At 34.8% G+C, this 16,712-nt stretch overlaps 1 protein-coding gene across 4 annotated transcripts in view; it reads left to right on the top strand.

Annotated features, from left to right (window-relative positions):
• Positions 1-13,814, top strand: part of LOC118196210 (uncharacterized) — a 213,962-nt gene extending 200,148 nt beyond the window's left edge. For all 4 annotated transcript variants that reach the window (XM_035367628.2, XM_035367630.2, XM_035367631.2 and 1 more), the window contains exon 2: positions 12,848-13,814. In XM_035367628.2, coding sequence (XP_035223519.1) covers positions 12,852-13,613 — 762 coding nt within the window. In that variant the 5' untranslated portion in view covers positions 12,848-12,851 and the 3' untranslated portion in view covers positions 13,614-13,814. The remainder of the gene's footprint in view (positions 1-12,847) is intronic.
• The last annotated feature ends 2,898 nt before the right edge of the window (positions 13,815-16,712 follow it).

Below are 16,712 nucleotides of genomic sequence, written 5' to 3'. Positions count from 1 at the left end.
TCCGTAGCAGTGTGCTTGACTTTGCTGTGGTCTTGGCGCACCAAATTGGTTTCGTTGTTGATATTGGCGTCTTCTTTCAATGTCCGCCGTTCTTCTACTTTCAAACTGGATTGCTAGCTCAAAAAACTTTTCCAGTGTAGTCGGATTCCTTAATTCAATAAAGTCTTGCACTTGGGGCAGTAACCTCGGCAAAATCACTTGAATTATTTCAGGATCCGGACGGTTTCCATACAAGAGCTTGAAAACGTGAATTTTTCTTAAAATAAAGCTCGAGAGGTTTTCGATTCTTTGTTGATATATACTGAAAAGTTCCGTTTCTAATTTCGCACGATCCCTTACGACAGGGAAGGCTTTTACTAGGGCAGTCTGGAAATTTTCGTAAGTATAGGTGGGACTTCCTGCTTGACCCAAGAGACTAATGCCTATACATTTGAACCAGTTAAGCGCTTGGCCCCTCAAAGCGCTGGTAGCTAAGTTAACCTTTTGAAACTCGTGCACGGGTAGAGCATGAATTGGTCATCCAATTTTTCCAAAAAACTGGTTACCGGTGAGTCTCCATTAAATGTTGCTTCTGGTTTCATCGAAGCGCGCATGGTCTGGACGATGTAACCAAATCCTTCCAGGGCGGCAGCTGGCATTTCTGGATTCTGAGCCGCTTCTGCAGGCAGCACGGGTTCTTCTTGAAACTCGGCCATGGTTATTCTTCTTCGTTGGGCGCCACTATCAGGTTCAATGTTCCTTCTTACTTTCTTTGGGAACATGCACAGACCTGACTCGGAACAGGGAGCTTACTAAAGCTATGTTCAATAAATGTTGAAGTAGACAAGATACACAGGAAGGGTATACGAAACCCTTTATTTTTCACTCTTTACAATAATCTCCGTACTTCGGAATACAGAGACCAACTACTTGTGGTCTGAACGTAAGAATATAAAAATATTTAACTAAACTCTAACTTAACTTTGGATAAATAAACAAGGGTCGACGTGGAAGATTGGCCGTATATTAACAGGAAGCCGTATGTAGTACAGAGAACTGTTAACACTACAATACGTTTAAAAATTATCACGAAAAATAATTTTCAGAGTCAGAGGTCAGAGGGTTAAACCTCTGGCCTGGAAGGCAACCAGCAACTGAGTAAAACTGCTAAGGTAAGCGGCCTGCTTCGACTAACTCCTTCCTCTCTCTCGCTTGGCAAAAAGCCACAACTTAAGTACTTGGCGTTCGCCAGACAAATTTTGCATAAATAAGTTAACGCTTTTAATTCTGGTCGGAAGTAGAAAATAAGAAGTGATAGTAAAGATTTAAAATAAAAATAAACGTTAGTAAAACTTAAGATCCTTACAATACAATTGTTTCTTTACTGCTCGCAGCCTCTGCAATTAATACTCTACTTTTAAAAACCGATTCTTCATTTACCTACCTATTTTATAGTAAGAAATTTTAGTATATGTTACGATACACTGAACTATAAGACTGATAACTGATAAGACTGAATTATAAACTGACAGAGGTAACTGAAAGATATAATTAGATCTCCTCGTCCCAGTATCTCTCTCAATGAGGTATAATTATATCTCCTTGTCCCCTTATCTCTGTCGCATTCTGTTTAAATTTACAAATTAACTGTTCTTAATTTTGAGAATTTTGCTAAAAGTTTTTCTCAGGCCTAACCAGTTTTCCACTTTGTACACGTCTGTGTAATCCAGAGCGAAGCTTCAGCATGGAAATTGGTCCATAAATAAAAAACAAGTAGAGATGACACATGAGTATAATTCGATTTATGAGAGCATTGATTCGAGTATCATTTCCTGTGTCATTTTTAATGATTATCAATCCCCCTCCTGCCGGCTTTGTGGGAAAGCTAGCTAACTGCAGCTGGGCTTTCGCAATAATATTATAGCGCAGGACTTTCTTCAGTAAATTGTTTTCCCTGTCACAGTTTCTGCTATAGGCAACGTATTATTCTGTTCGGTAGGAAGTAATAATTGCAAACTCAATTACTTCTATAAGGTATTTCTCCCACTTTCCTAGTTTGCCTTCGTGGTGTAGTGGTTCTGCACGCTGGGCCGGTATTCGAGAGGTTCGTGGTACGATTCCCGGCGAAGGCGATGCTCATTTTTCGTCTTGTCCGGCTTCCAAAAAATTCTAATGTCGCACCCAGGATTTGGCGACTAGGTACCCTAAATCCCCAGTCGTCCTTTAAAAGTGGGAGTATATAAGGTATTTCTGTCGCTTTCGTAGCGTGCCTTCTTGGTGCAGTGGTTCTGCATGATGGGCCGGTATTCCAGAAGTCCGTGGTTTGATTCCCGGAAAAGGCAATTGCTCATTTTTCATCTCTTCTGGCTTTTCTAATTAACCTAACGGCTCTACTCTTTTTATAAAAGTCGCTAGTGAATTGCATGCTGCTAAATGACGTTAGATTTCAATTAACAACCATGCTTTATTAGGAATGTGCACAGATTATATATTTTTAATTGTCATTGGATCACGTGACGACTAGCCAGCGGTTATAGAAATTAACTTAAGTTAAGAAGTATAAACTTCTTCCTACAATTCTTTATCAACGCAGCTTATTTTACTTTTCCTCTGTCTCTCTGGTTTGAAAATAACTGTCGAAATAACTCAAATAAAAAAAAAATTAAATTTAAAAAAAAAAAAAAAAAAAAAAAAAAAAAAAAAAAAAAAAAAACCTCACAATAACTTAAATGCATCATACATTTATAAGCTATTTCTTTAAAATTCAGCATATTAAATGTAGACCTTTTAGATGATATTAGAGATATGCAATGATATTAGTTGTCTACAGTTATTATTATGAATTACAAACATTAGTACTACTTGAGCTTCACTAGGACCGCCGAGCGGTAATGTCGCTGAACAGTGGAAGTTCAGTCTGAGGTTCGAGTCCCAGTCAACCGCCAAAATTATGTAAACCGCGTGAAATCATGATAGGCTTTTTTCAGTTTAACTTCTCCCTGTCTAATCTGGCAAACCACGTGATATCGTAATTGACTTTTCTCAGTTTAAACATTTATGTAAGGACAGTACTTTCGCTTTCGACTTCTGTTTTTTACTGAATTTTAAGTATAGTGTACGTATTACTGCAGTAGTCTTTTTTCAGTTTAAAAATTATAAAAAAGCGTTAACAATTTTTAATTTACCAAGGAGTGAGGAAGAGCCGTGCCATTTTTCCAGGAAACGCAATCGAATTTGTATAAATGGCCATGAAATTAAACCTATGGGTGAAAGAAAGTATGTGGAGGTGCAATGGGAAAAGTTGTAAACGAACAAAGAGCACTCGATACAACAACTGGTTTAGCGGTTCCAGAATACCATTCCTAACAGGGCTGCCTTTCATCTACTGTTGGCCAGAGGAACTAATGTCGATTAACTGGGGCGATAAACAGCTCAACATACGTCAAAATACCACGATTGACTGGAACAATTTTTTAGAGTGGTTTCTTTGCTAAATGTACTTCGTCAGTCTAAAGGTCGAATAGGTGGACCTGGAAAATACCCGAAATTAACGAGAGTATCTTCGTGCGGCGAAAAAACGATGATAGCAGGGTACTTCGGTTACAGCTTAAAATATCACGGCAAAAACATCGCGGACGAAAACGTCGCGGAAAACAACGCAAGGCAGAAATGTCGTGGTACAAAGTATAGTGGGAGAAAATAAAGCAAAGAGGAAACATCGCAGTTCTAAAACAACATTGTGTTACAAAATATCGTCGTAGAAAATAAAACGGTTCCAAAACTTCGCAGATTAAAAACATCGTCTTCGAAAATATCGTGGTAAAAATAAAGTACCCACAAATCCCATGACGATAACATCTCAGACATGCGTTTTTAAGGCTTTAATAAGTGTAAATGGATATTCGCATAATGATTTATGTGCGCAAAATGGAAAGAAGGATAATTTTTACTTCCATATTTTTTATTAACAAATAAATTTATAAAAAGCAAAACAAGAAATAATTTTCAGTGTAAGCGTACCAGTTTAACAAACATGAAGAAAATGATCTCATAATTAACTTAACAAATTTTTTATAGATAAGGACATGCATTTACTTATTCTCCTTTTTCGAATCCTTTTTAGATTATACTTTTCATGAAAAATTATCAGTAAAACTTCATAACAAATAATTTATTAATGACCTCTGTTAGTTAACTATGTCAGTATAAAATCAAGTGCTATAAGTTGCAATAATTTTCAATGCTTGAGCTTCCATTTTATATTTTCAGCAAATATTTATTAGTTAATAAAAAATATGAAAGTAAAAATTATCCTTCTTTCCATTCTGCGTTCACAAATCAGTATGCGAGTATCCTTTTACAATTATTAAAGACTGAAAAACGGATGTCTGCGATGTTATCGCCATGCGATGATTTCTCGGTACTTTATTTTTTTACCACGATATTTTCGACGACGACGTTTTTAAACTGCGAAACTTTTGAACCGCTTAAATTTCGACAGTGATATTTTGTACCACGATATTTTAGAGCTGCTTTGTTTTCTCTTCTCTCTTTTTTTTTTTTTTTTCTAACACGATGTTTTGCACCACTACGTTTTCACCTTGCGTTGTTTTCTCTGCGACGTTTTCGTCCATGATGTTTTTGCTGCGATGGTTTCGGCGAACACCGGTACTTCCACAACAGTGGATATTCCGTGGGTTATGCTGTAAAGTGGCGAGTGCTTCCTTTTGCAGATCCAAATCGGGAAGCAAGAACACTGATATCAACGACTGTACACCACGTACTAGAAGAATCGAGAATGTATTCAGATTCCTAAAACAGAGGAGTTTGAAAAGGCTGATTTCAACCATTTAACTGTGTATCACAAATTTAATTTTTGATACAACAACGCGTGCTCACACCCCAAATTGCGGAAAGATTGAGGGGCTCTCTTAAATGGAGAAACGAAAGGCAAAGAGATGCGGCCTGACGGTATAGGGGTTAGTGTATCTGACGGTATAGCATTATCTTTTGGAATTCATGTGGCGGAGATCCTCTAAGAAAGACAAGAATTTTGCTGCAGTGTTAAAAGAAAATACAGGAATATGGCAGCCACAAATTATATGTTATTGCTGTTGTTGTCTTGTCCATGAATGTCCTAGAAGAATAGCTTCCAGAGCCTCAAGTAGGTAGGTTTCCACACCAATTCTGAAGGAGAGTACCCCGGGGGAGGGGACTGAGGGTCTCCTGCTCTTCTCCCCTACCACGAATTCACACGAAAGGGCTTTTGGCTCGACATATATTTAGAGTGACCCCATGCCGCAAAGACACTGTTCATGTGTTCTCCAGGATTATATATTTCAGAGTTTTGCTTTGCGCTCACGCATTCTTCTATATAGCTCTTGACCTGCCTTTGAGAACATTTTGGGGAAAACCGGTAAGAAATCGTTCTAGAATGTTTTCGCTTTGTCTATGGCATATCGCCAATTTTGCTGCCAAATAAGCGATTTGGCGCCAAATATGGACACCATGTTTTTCTTTGCCACTTTCCGGCAACCCTAACTCGGCTTTAAGGGGAAGCTATCTGACCGCAGCTGGGCATTTCATAACTGTATTTTCTATGTTATAATTTTTCCTTAGTATACGTTTAACTAAAATACCTTGTTTATATTAAAATTTAATATATAATTTGTTTATATGTACTGAGGGGGATAAAATTCTATATTAACAACTAATTCAAAAGCAAAAGCAATAAATGTAATTTAAGAGAAGTATATATTTAACTCTTAAAAAAAGTAAGCTTTCGGTTATACTGTTAAAGATACTTTTTCTCTCAAAATTTCATGTCACAAAGAAATAGACTACTAAGATCACATACAATAATTTTTTATTTATAAAATTTATTTGACTTTTGTCATCTTCAATTCAAAGCAATTTGTTATATATTCGAAATAACTCAGTTCTTCGCCTATAAGGCTTCCGAATTTATTATTCGCATGTTTAATAGTAAAATCCTTAATTTTAACAAAGCACTTGCATTAAAATTTTAATAAAGACTAAAAGTCTTTCGATTAATAAAAGCAGATACTAGGAGGAATATCATATTCATCCGTTATTTTTCCATTATATTAAAATATCCATGATAATTCGATATACTAATTTTGTTATAATTATGGACACATATTTAAAACTACTGTAAAAGACCCCCCCCCCGAAAAAAAAAAAAGACTAAACAAAATCGCAAAAATCAAATCTACGACAACATAGCTTAAACTTTTAGACTCCCAGTTTTAGCTCTCCAAAAAGACAACATCCAAAAAAGACAGGTCCTATAAAATGATATATCAGAGCTTCAAGATAAAAAAAAAGCAATGTCTACGTCATCAAAATGATTATTAGCCTCTTATTTTCACATTGCGTTATCTATGTTACTTTGATCTCTGATCACGTTGACAGTAACTATGATTATCTTCCCTTCTGTCCTAACAAGGTTCATCACTCTCTTTTTATGCGAATTGTCTACTCTGTGGAGCAAGAAAATTGGCTTCATGTTCTTGTTTTTCATTTATATTAATACAAAAGTTGTTTGTTTTCCAAGCCAAATTAGTTTTACAACACACACCCCAACTGTATTTTTCAAATATCGCATGCTCTGCAATAAACGTCATTCAGCTTTAATTTTTAGCTTTAAAAACTAATGTTTTAAGTTTGCTGTTTTCATTGCTACATATTCTCATCTTTTTTAACTTAAGAAATGTCTCTAATGAAGAATAAAAATAAGCATTCTTGCAGAATAAAATCTTTTGCTAAGAATGATACTATATATGCGTTTAATATTGCTGCGTGCGTAGAAAATTTATTTTATTAAAAAAATTTTCAAATTTTTGGAATTTCCCACAGAAATACTCTTATAGGTGTCCACAGAATCACACAGTACAATCAGTAGTTACGCTTCAAACTACTAAGAAACGTTAAACACAAGACAATGCGAAAGCTAAATCATCTAAAGCGAAATCTAACTCGGTTATTTCATTTCACGCGGAAATACCACAAATCGTAACAACAATAACTATTAGTTTAGAAGTCAAATAACAAAAATCAGCGTCATATTTTCAAATTTTCATAGGACTAGTTTCGGTGGTTTTACCGAACCATCACCAGCGCAAATGAACGAGATAAGATATAATGATTAGATAAGAAAGCCTGGACAGGAGATATGCCACTGGCGCCATCTGTTGATGAAACCAGAGCTAAAACATAATTTCTTTAAAGGCTGATGGCAAAGATGGATTGGAATTAGGGTCGTTAACTAGAACAGAACGATTTTTTTGAATGTGAAATGCCTCTAGAAAATCCAGTTCACCAATTCAACCAGTTGTTTTGTTGTTTGACTTCTAAATTAATATTTGTTCTGCGTGTTATTATATCTTAACAATTACTAAGCAGCTGAGAGAAGATGCTCTCTCTTTTCCCTTAAATAGTTTTCAACCGACCGTCGAGATATTTCTAGTGCTTTCTGCGTCTTGAAATTACTGGAAAACAATACAAGAATAGAATTACTGTTACAGCTAACATAATGGTCAATTATATATTACGGTGATACAGGGATCGAACCCAAATGGTCGCCAAATTTGGCGACAAAATAAGTTGCCAAAACTGTTGTCAGCTTGGCCATATCTCCCGAAATTACCTGAATACCTAGTTACGCAATGTTAAATGCACTTGCGCCTGTATTCTTACTTTTCCGGCACAGGTCCTCTTTAGATTTCTCATGTGACAAAAGAAATACAACAACGGTGCTTATAATTCTACTAAAATTAGTTATCTAAGTACAAAATTCGTAACAATATTTTTAAATCGTTCAGTTTCTTAAAGAATTGCATATAGAGAAATTTAAAGATTTTAAGTTTTTCAGAAAGGTAGAAAGAAGAAATATCTATGCGAGGTTTGAGGAAAGATAAACTAGAGACTTCTGTTCCGTATAGTGGCAAAACTTGAGGGGAGATAATATATCTATGGCAGCGTAATATCTTAATGGTAAGCATCTATGGTAACTATAATGTCTGTGGTAGCGTAATGATCCAAAAAGAAAAGAAAAACTGAAAGACTAACGACGTCGCTAATAGCTTAAAAAATAAATCGTAGTCGGCTAGCTGTAAATGAGGAAGATCAAGGCTATAAAATTTTTCTGTCATGCAATGCTGTAGGATCCATTGAATTCCAAATATACTGTTAATAAATACTTTAAATAATTTAATGAATATTGATTCACTACATCTGCTAGCTGCTTTTATGTATTACGTGCCATATTTATTGCGTAATCTAGAAAACTTGACACCTACGGTCCTAGATGTGAATATCAGCTAGCAGATACCAAATATCTGTAACTTAATCCAGTTAACTGTAAAAGTTATTATATAAAAATATTTGCAAGTTTAGAGTAATAAAAATGTAAACCATTTCTGTTAATAGTTCATAAAAAGTAATTTAAAGTAGCTCTGAAATCTATGTGATAAATATAGCTTTGCAGTTTTTTACTTCCTTGTACGAAGTAAAGAGGAAGTATTGTAATCAGTTTCAGGCAGCATATTTCAACGAAAATATCCCTTTTGACCGCTATCGAATGCAATTTAGCGATGTTTTTGCGTGATATCTGTACGTAAGGACAGAATAACAGACTCTTTTCCTCCCCCAAAAAATTATAAAACTGCTTTAAAATGAATTCTGAAGAGAATTTTTCATGGTATCTGTACGTTCGTATTTCGTATAATTCAAAAACGAGTAGCCTCAGAACGTTGAAATTTTGTATATAGGACTGCTATAACATGTAGATGTGCACCTCGTATATTGGTTGCAGTCGGCCTCACCAAACTTATATAAATATATTTATGTATATATATCCACTCTGCTACCCGGCTCAGTGATCTCAATTTCCTTACTCTTATATGTTTGTAAATTGTGCATTTTATGCTTCAAAAACGATTTACTTATATTGTTCTTATCTTCCGGTTAAGGGTTTTATGCCTTTAGGAAATCTACAAGCAATATTTGTAGAATTATCAACAATTTAAAAGCTGTTTAAGGGCTGCTACACCTAATTTTTAAATAACATAACGAGCATGTTTGTTTATATATGAAACAACAGAATAGTAGATTTGTTCCCAATCTAGAGAGATTAAGCTTCGCAACCATTGCAGCACGACGGCATTTATTATTGCGAATTAAATCCTTTCTGGAATGTTTTCTAGGAAATAAGTGTTTAAGATTTACTTCGTAATTTTTAATATAGATATTTTGAGTTTTTATGTATTTTTGCCTTGCCGCGGAGTAAGAACTGAACTAATTGAAGAGAAATACCGAATCTTCTGTGAAAAACTGCTTCTTTTTTTGTTTTGTTTGATTAATTTCTTTTATACATCGTTCTAGATTTATTATAGTATTTGAATAGAATATGTGGCAACGATTAGACAATTCTTCAAATGATATAAATTTTGTGCATTCTGAGTTATATGAACGAAATATAACGCTGTTAGATGGAATGTTAAACAAATATAGTGAATTTTAAAGAGTGTGTTTATTCTACTGCGGTTTATGCGCTGTTGACGTAGTAGATTTAATTCAATAAGTTTAAATGAAATGCAAGAAAAAATTAGTATAATTTAATATTTCGTACAAGGAAGTCATGTGGTGTACACATCATACTTTTTTTTGTATTATGTAAAGATACAATATACCTCAAGTTTATAATGTAATACCTGATAGAGTCATTAGGTTATTTTGTTACTGGTGGCATGAAAAATGAGCAGTGCTCTTGCCATGACTCTAACCTGGACTTCTCGAATACGCGTCGAGTGTGCTACCATTGCAGCACGCCGGCATGGGGAAAGGAAGGAGAAAATACCTTATAACCTTAAAATATAAGCTTTCGTTTTAATTATTGCAGGTAAAGCAAAATTTGTAAATCAGAATTTTATTACTAGAAACGTAAAAAAATATGCAAACAATTTTTATTTAAATCTTCGAAAAACAGAAAGTAATAACGAACTTTTCTAAGAATAAAAAGGTAAGAAGGTTGAAACGATTTTGCTCTCATAATTTGATTTTTTTATCCTTATATTCAGATTTCTGATGACTGAAATAATTTGCTATAACTGGTACTTCCCCATTTATTTATGAAACACGGGATACTTTTTTATTAGCTTTTTTTACTAATAATATTTTTAGTCCAAAAGGGCAGTTTGCTCAGAAGGTATTAATTTCGTTTTGGCATCTTGCGTCGATTCACGATAAGCGTTGTTTCACTTTGTAAAGTGTTGCCACCAAATATTATCACCGTGTATTTTATTCAAAGAAATTAAATAATGAAGAATCTGCATAATATATGTATATTTCTCGCATTGTGATAAAACAACGGTACCTAGAGCCAGCAAAATTTGAATAATGTAATTTTCTATAGAATATGGGCATGTGGAAGCCCTAATTTGAATTTGAAATTTATTTTATTATCGATTTCATATTTTGTAACACTTCAAAGAATTTTTGATTAAAAAACAAAACGATTTCAATGCGAGCAATGGCAACACTGTACGATTTTTTTTTTTTTTTAATCTCCAGCGCGAGAGATTCTGTATCGGAAAGATATGCTCATTTTCAAATTATTTTGCGATATTGCTGTTAAACTGAATTTTATAGTTTAAGCGCGAAGACCATCATATTTAATAAATAAAAGTAATATACAAAATGTTAAAAAAGCGCTCCTTTGCACGTAATATAAAATATGAAACCTTTCAGATTTTTTATTTTATTTTATTAAATATTTTTTCAATCTTTTTCATACCAGAGACAGATATTTATAATTATTAGGAAAGACTGGGCTGTGGCAGGTCCTTTTTCACAGTTTTTAAATTTCTTCTCTGCTGCAAACTGACATCTTAAAAACAATAGTTAGAGCTCTGTCTCTTCTTCACAAAACAATTCTTGCATTCAACGATAAATGAATATATTTTAATCACTGAAAATTTCAGATTTTTTAAGGGATCTTGTATTTCTATGTCAATGTAAATAAATCCTTTCATTAGAAGAAGGCTTATGTTAGACATTACAAATTTTTTATAATTCAGGCAGGTGCAAGAAGCAAATCGGAAGCTGAACGAGTTGGTACGAGCAAGTAAAACTAACATATTGTAACACACTTTTGTGAGAGTCAGAATTTTACGAATTCAAAAAATGGAACATAATTCAGATATAAAAATGCAGTTCAGTTAAGAACAGAAAAAATACATACAGGATACACATACCATAAAATATTTTTTTTATCTCCAGCGCGCGAGACTCTGTATCGGAAATTCTAAAGATAGGCCCATTTTAAAATTATTTTGCGATATTGCTGTTGAACTGAATTTTATGGTTTGAGTAGGTTGAACGTGATATTAAATAAATAAAGGTAACACGCGAAACGTTAAAAAAACGAACCTTTGGATGTAATTTAAAATCTGAAAACTTTCAGATTTTTTTTCCTATTTTTTTATTATGCCTTTATTAATGTCTTCATACAATATTTAATTACTAGTCAAATTTTCGTGATTTCTACGACTTCGAGGATAACGTGACACTGAAATGTAAATCACACTTGCAGTCTTTATTTTAGTATACAAACAGAGGGCACGTATTTTGTACATTTTACGTGTCAATATATCTTATAAGTTTCTGAGTTTTTGTGTGTCCTAAAAATCTGAGCCCACACGTTAAACCACACGTAAAACACGTTAAAAAAAAAACCTGATCTCAGCTAGATCCATTTTCAATGCGATTGGTATACACTAGATTTGGCTCTCGCAAGAATTATCTCTACATATAATAAAAGAAAGAGTCTGTCTGTGTGTGTGTGTGTATATCTTTCGTTCGCGCTGCGCGTAAGCTAATAGATCCACGGCTACGAAATTTGGTACATAGGTGCATGTAGACAAGAGCCAGTGCACCTCGAAGCGATGTTTCGAAATACGAATTAGAATTTTTTTTATTTTATGTTTTGTGACGAAATCATGTCATTTTGAGACATAATGGGCTATAGGAACGCGAGATTTTACTCTACACACTCCATTTTCACATCGTCATAAAACGTAGGCACTTAGCTATTTTACGAACTTAAAATAAATTTCGCGTTTCAATAAATCGATTAAATACGAATTTATTTTACAAAGTGAGCTTTCGTTTTCAAAGGGCTTTTTTTTAAAAAGTTTATTTTTAAAAATGTACAGTTTATTTTTCTTTTATTTTTGGACATGTTAAACTTTCATCCTTGCGACTGCTTTTACAAAATGAATTTTAGAAAAATGATATTTTGTATTTTAAATTTTTTTTTAATGAAGCTTCCGAGTACACTTCTCACATCTCACATCTTTAAAAATGTGATTTTGGCAAAAATTTTCCTTTCTTATTGTTGTTGATACATTTTTGATGAAATCGCATCATTTTGAATAGTTTCATTCTTTTAGAAATATGCGTTAGGCAACAATTTTTCATCGTATTTCTTATGTCACTTATTTTAAGAGATTGGCATAGTTCATTGTCATTTTTATGTATATAATACATTTTTATATTTAATAAAGGTAACACACAAAACGTTAAAAAAACGCCCTTTGGATGTAATTTAAAATGTGAAACCTTTCAGATTTTTTAAAAAAAATTTTATTTTATTTTTATTTATTTATTTATTTATTTATTTATTGAAGTTGTTCTTCAGAGTAAAAATCTGCTCAGTTTTTTTAATTTAATGTTTGGTATTCCCTTCAGGTATTTTTCCTGTACATTTAAAAGCCAGACGAAGGCTGGCAGCGTAGCTGCTAGTTTAATATAAGCTATCATTTTAAAACACCTTTTTTATTTTCAGATAAATGGAGGGAAGTTGTCTTCGCCATTCTCATCGAGACGCTGCGAGCTGCCCTCTCCTCTTCCATGGACGTTCTGCCGGTTTCTTCATAGCCATTCCCTTTATTTTCTGCTTCTCTCTTTTCGGAATCTTCAATCTTGTCGGCGGCACCGTCCTTACCATAATGGCTTGCAAGCCAAAATTTCCTCCAAAGACTGTGGCGTTCATACAAAAAATGATTCAGAGTTCCAACGTCAAATTTGAGTCTCAGCTAGATCCCATGCAAGTAGTTGGCATCATACTCTTACTTACAGGATCTCTGTTAGTATTAGTTGGGATTGCTCTGGGATTTGTGGCTTGTCGATCTGTTAACGAACAACAACGAAGAAGAACAGGGAATTCTTTCTCTGGAATACCTATGTCCAGTATGGCAGAGCGAAGCAGCAGAAGAACCTCATCATTTGGTTTGGGTTCCTTCGCTTCTATTCGTTATAGTAAAGGCGACAGGAAGAAATCTTTACACACAGAAAACATCGTGTCTCCAATTCTGGAAGTCAACAGCGAAGAAGAGGCAAGTGGCAACGAAGAAACCAGAACAGCCATTGAAGATATATTCGTACATTTATCGACACTGAACGATAAAAAATCTCCTGAGAAGAAGAAGGATGATCATCATAAAGTTATGTGGGCTGCTCAGATGTCAGATTCAGGTTCTGTTTCAGATGAAATAGCCGCAGGGGCATCTTCCGACTCAGATGCTGTCCATACAGAAGATCTCCATTTATAAACTCACATAACTGCATTGAGAAGAAAACCGATACACGTAAATGTACTATAATATTTTATTCCTAAAAGACTTTTAAGTTTTGATACTTTTATAAACAGTAACGAATAAACAGCTAATGTATTCTATAATGAGTACAATATATAACTAATTTCTAAGATGTCAACATCAAAAATATGTATCGCAATAAATGCATAATTATCATTGTTACAAAGTCTTTTTATTATAAACTAGCTGTACCCGCCCGGCGTTGCCCGTGCATTTAGAAAATGCAGATAAGTGAATAGCGCAGGAATAGTAGTGTAGGACATGTAGACTGTCTCTCTCTCTTCCCCCCCCACAAGCTACAAAAAAGAAATGAATTGTAATTAATCGATTTAATGTATCGTCAAAACAGCAAACTAACGCTAGAATAAAGAAATCAATTGTTACAATCGAACGTTATTTGAAAACAAATAATAATATCAGTGAGTCAAAAAAACCGTGATTAATTAATTATAAATAATAAGCTACAAAAAAGAAATGAATTGTAATTAATCGATTTAATGTATCGTCAAAACAGCAAACTAACGCTAGAATAAAGAAATCAATCGTTACAATCGAACGTTATTTGAAAACAAATAATAATATCAGTGAGTCAAAAAAACCGTGATTAATTAATTATAAATAATTTTTTTAAAATTTTTCTAATTCAAAAATCGAAAATCGGGCTTCGAGGTCTGGTGGCCAGCCCCTTTGTGCTTCCGTATAAAAAATTCCAGGTCCCTGCGTGCGATAGATTTGGCTGGAGAGCTCGGTCAGACAGACAGACAGACAGACAGACACATTACACTTGCTTTTATTATTATAGATGGCTATGTTTCTTTTTCCTAAGGATTTCTGTGATATACAGGGTGGTTATAATTAAAGTTCCACTTTGATATGTTCATAACAGGAAACCTACTGGACCAAATGTTATCAAACTTGGCAATCGTGTGAAGGAGGTCACGGGAATTTATTCTTCATGAAAAAAAATTCAAAACCTCACCACCAGGGGGAAATAGCGCTGTATGCAGTATTGTTAAATAAAATAAGGGTCGGAATCTAACTTAACCTTTTATTACACTGGTTTAACATGTTGTATATCATTAAGGAACGTTGACATAAACAAAATTATCATTTAAAAGCGTTAAACACGATAAAAGTCGAGTGCGCCATCTGCGTAACGGGGAAATCCGTCCGTGAAAACCACAAATTAGCGATTAGAAAATAATTGCAAATCACTCGCAAAAGTGTGCGTATTCCGGAAATCGTTTTCTTACAGATCGGTAATATGTGATTTTCGAAGCCGGAATTCAGCCCTAAGACATGAAGCTATGGGTTTAAAACGCATTGGCTTATAATTGGCTTACAGCAGAACTGTTTATGTTGATAATATTGTTACGCTTTTTTTCTGACACCAGTTGTTGCGTTATTTTCTTCCTTCACGTTCGTACGCGGTTTGTGTGGATTTGGAGTGAATAACGACGACAGCACTTGATGAAGTATCGAAGCATACTTTATTTTTTACCAATATTAATCAGGACAGCCTCCAAAACACTTTTATAGTCGTCGAAGACTATTATAAACACGCTGGCACAATCAGCGACAGAACGTTCAGGTTATCAGGATATAACGGTGGAGACAGTTTCACTGCAAAGTACCAGAGTACAGCTCCCGACTCTGCTTGGTCGTTCTCTCGAGACCACACACATTAATCCACGTACCCTCGAGACTCTCTACGCTACAACTCGCGATGCACTCGGCGACACACAGAGCACAGCTCCCGACTCTTCGATTCAGGCGTCCCCGGAGCTTAACACACTCTCTCCTCTCGACGAACGCACTAACCGCGATACACTCGACGACCCACTCGGCACTCGCTGGCCGGCCGTCAACTCGATCGTCTCCGCACGGACTGACTAACTCGAGACACTAACTATCTCGCACTCAACGAGACACTGAGAACAGCTCCCGACTCTTCGGTTCAGTCGTTCCCGGAGCTCAACACACTTTCTCGACGATGCACTAACCGCGATGTACTAAGAGACTCTTTCGATGCACTCGACGACCCACTCGGTACTCGCTGCCCGGCTGTCAACTCGATCTTATCCGCACGGACTAACTAAATGAGATACACTATCTCGCGCTCCAGACGAGGCACTATGACTCGCCCTGTCGCCGAATGGGCTATTTCTCGCCAAATATGGCAACCCTAAAAGTGCTTTACGGGGAAGCCATCTTACGGCGCCTGTACATTTCGTAACAATATAAACAGTTTGGTGGAATTGAAAGACGGGATTCCCAGACATTTCCGTAACATTTCTCCTGATTCTTCCTAAGAGCTCCTGTTGAGAAAGCAGTAATACTATTTAACTTGCTTTCGGAAAATGGTAGACGCCACATTGAACCTACTTTGTAACACGTTTCAGAAACGATTAAACACATTTTAAACCGATGTCTCCGTGTCTTATTTCGTTTAACAATAAAGCATATAGAGCCATTTTTCCCTTGGTGGTAAGTTTTTGAACGTTTTTTATGGAGAATAAATTCCCATGATCGCCTATACACGATAACGTTCGGTCCAGTAGTTTTCCTTTTATGTCCATTACAAAGTTTAACTGTAATTATAACCAGCCTGTATATTATGATACACAAAAACATGACCCAAACTACTGTTTAACCTAGAACGTTACACATTTATTATCAATGATGAAAATTTCTAAAAATTAATGTTTTTGGGAAATAAATTTAAAGATTTAGATTGTAAAATAAGAGAAATAAAAGTTTAATAGAGTGAAATCAAATCACTACATTAGATCCCAATTACCGTCATTTGCATTAGATCCCAGTTATTCGAAATGAAAGGAACTGAAACGTGATCGAAAACAGGGAAATTAATAGTCATTTCAAGAGATTTAGATGCGAATTTCGTTAGTGACGCAGTGTTGATTACTTATAAAGAGAAACTTCAGAGAATATTCTTTACAGTTAAAAACAATTTTCTAAAGTTTACACTTCTGTCAGTAATCGAAATGAAAATCGTGTAAAAATTATTTTCGGAGAAAAGTCTTTCCTGCTATA

This window comes from Stegodyphus dumicola, chromosome 2 (genome assembly GCF_044657685.1).
Source record: "Stegodyphus dumicola isolate Sdum_Otavi_A_Nest chromosome 2, ASM4465768v1".
NCBI classification, from domain to species: Eukaryota; Metazoa; Arthropoda; class Arachnida; order Araneae; family Eresidae; genus Stegodyphus; species Stegodyphus dumicola.
The sequence above is the reverse complement of the archived record's forward strand: the minus strand, read 5'-3'. Positions and strand labels throughout refer to the sequence as shown.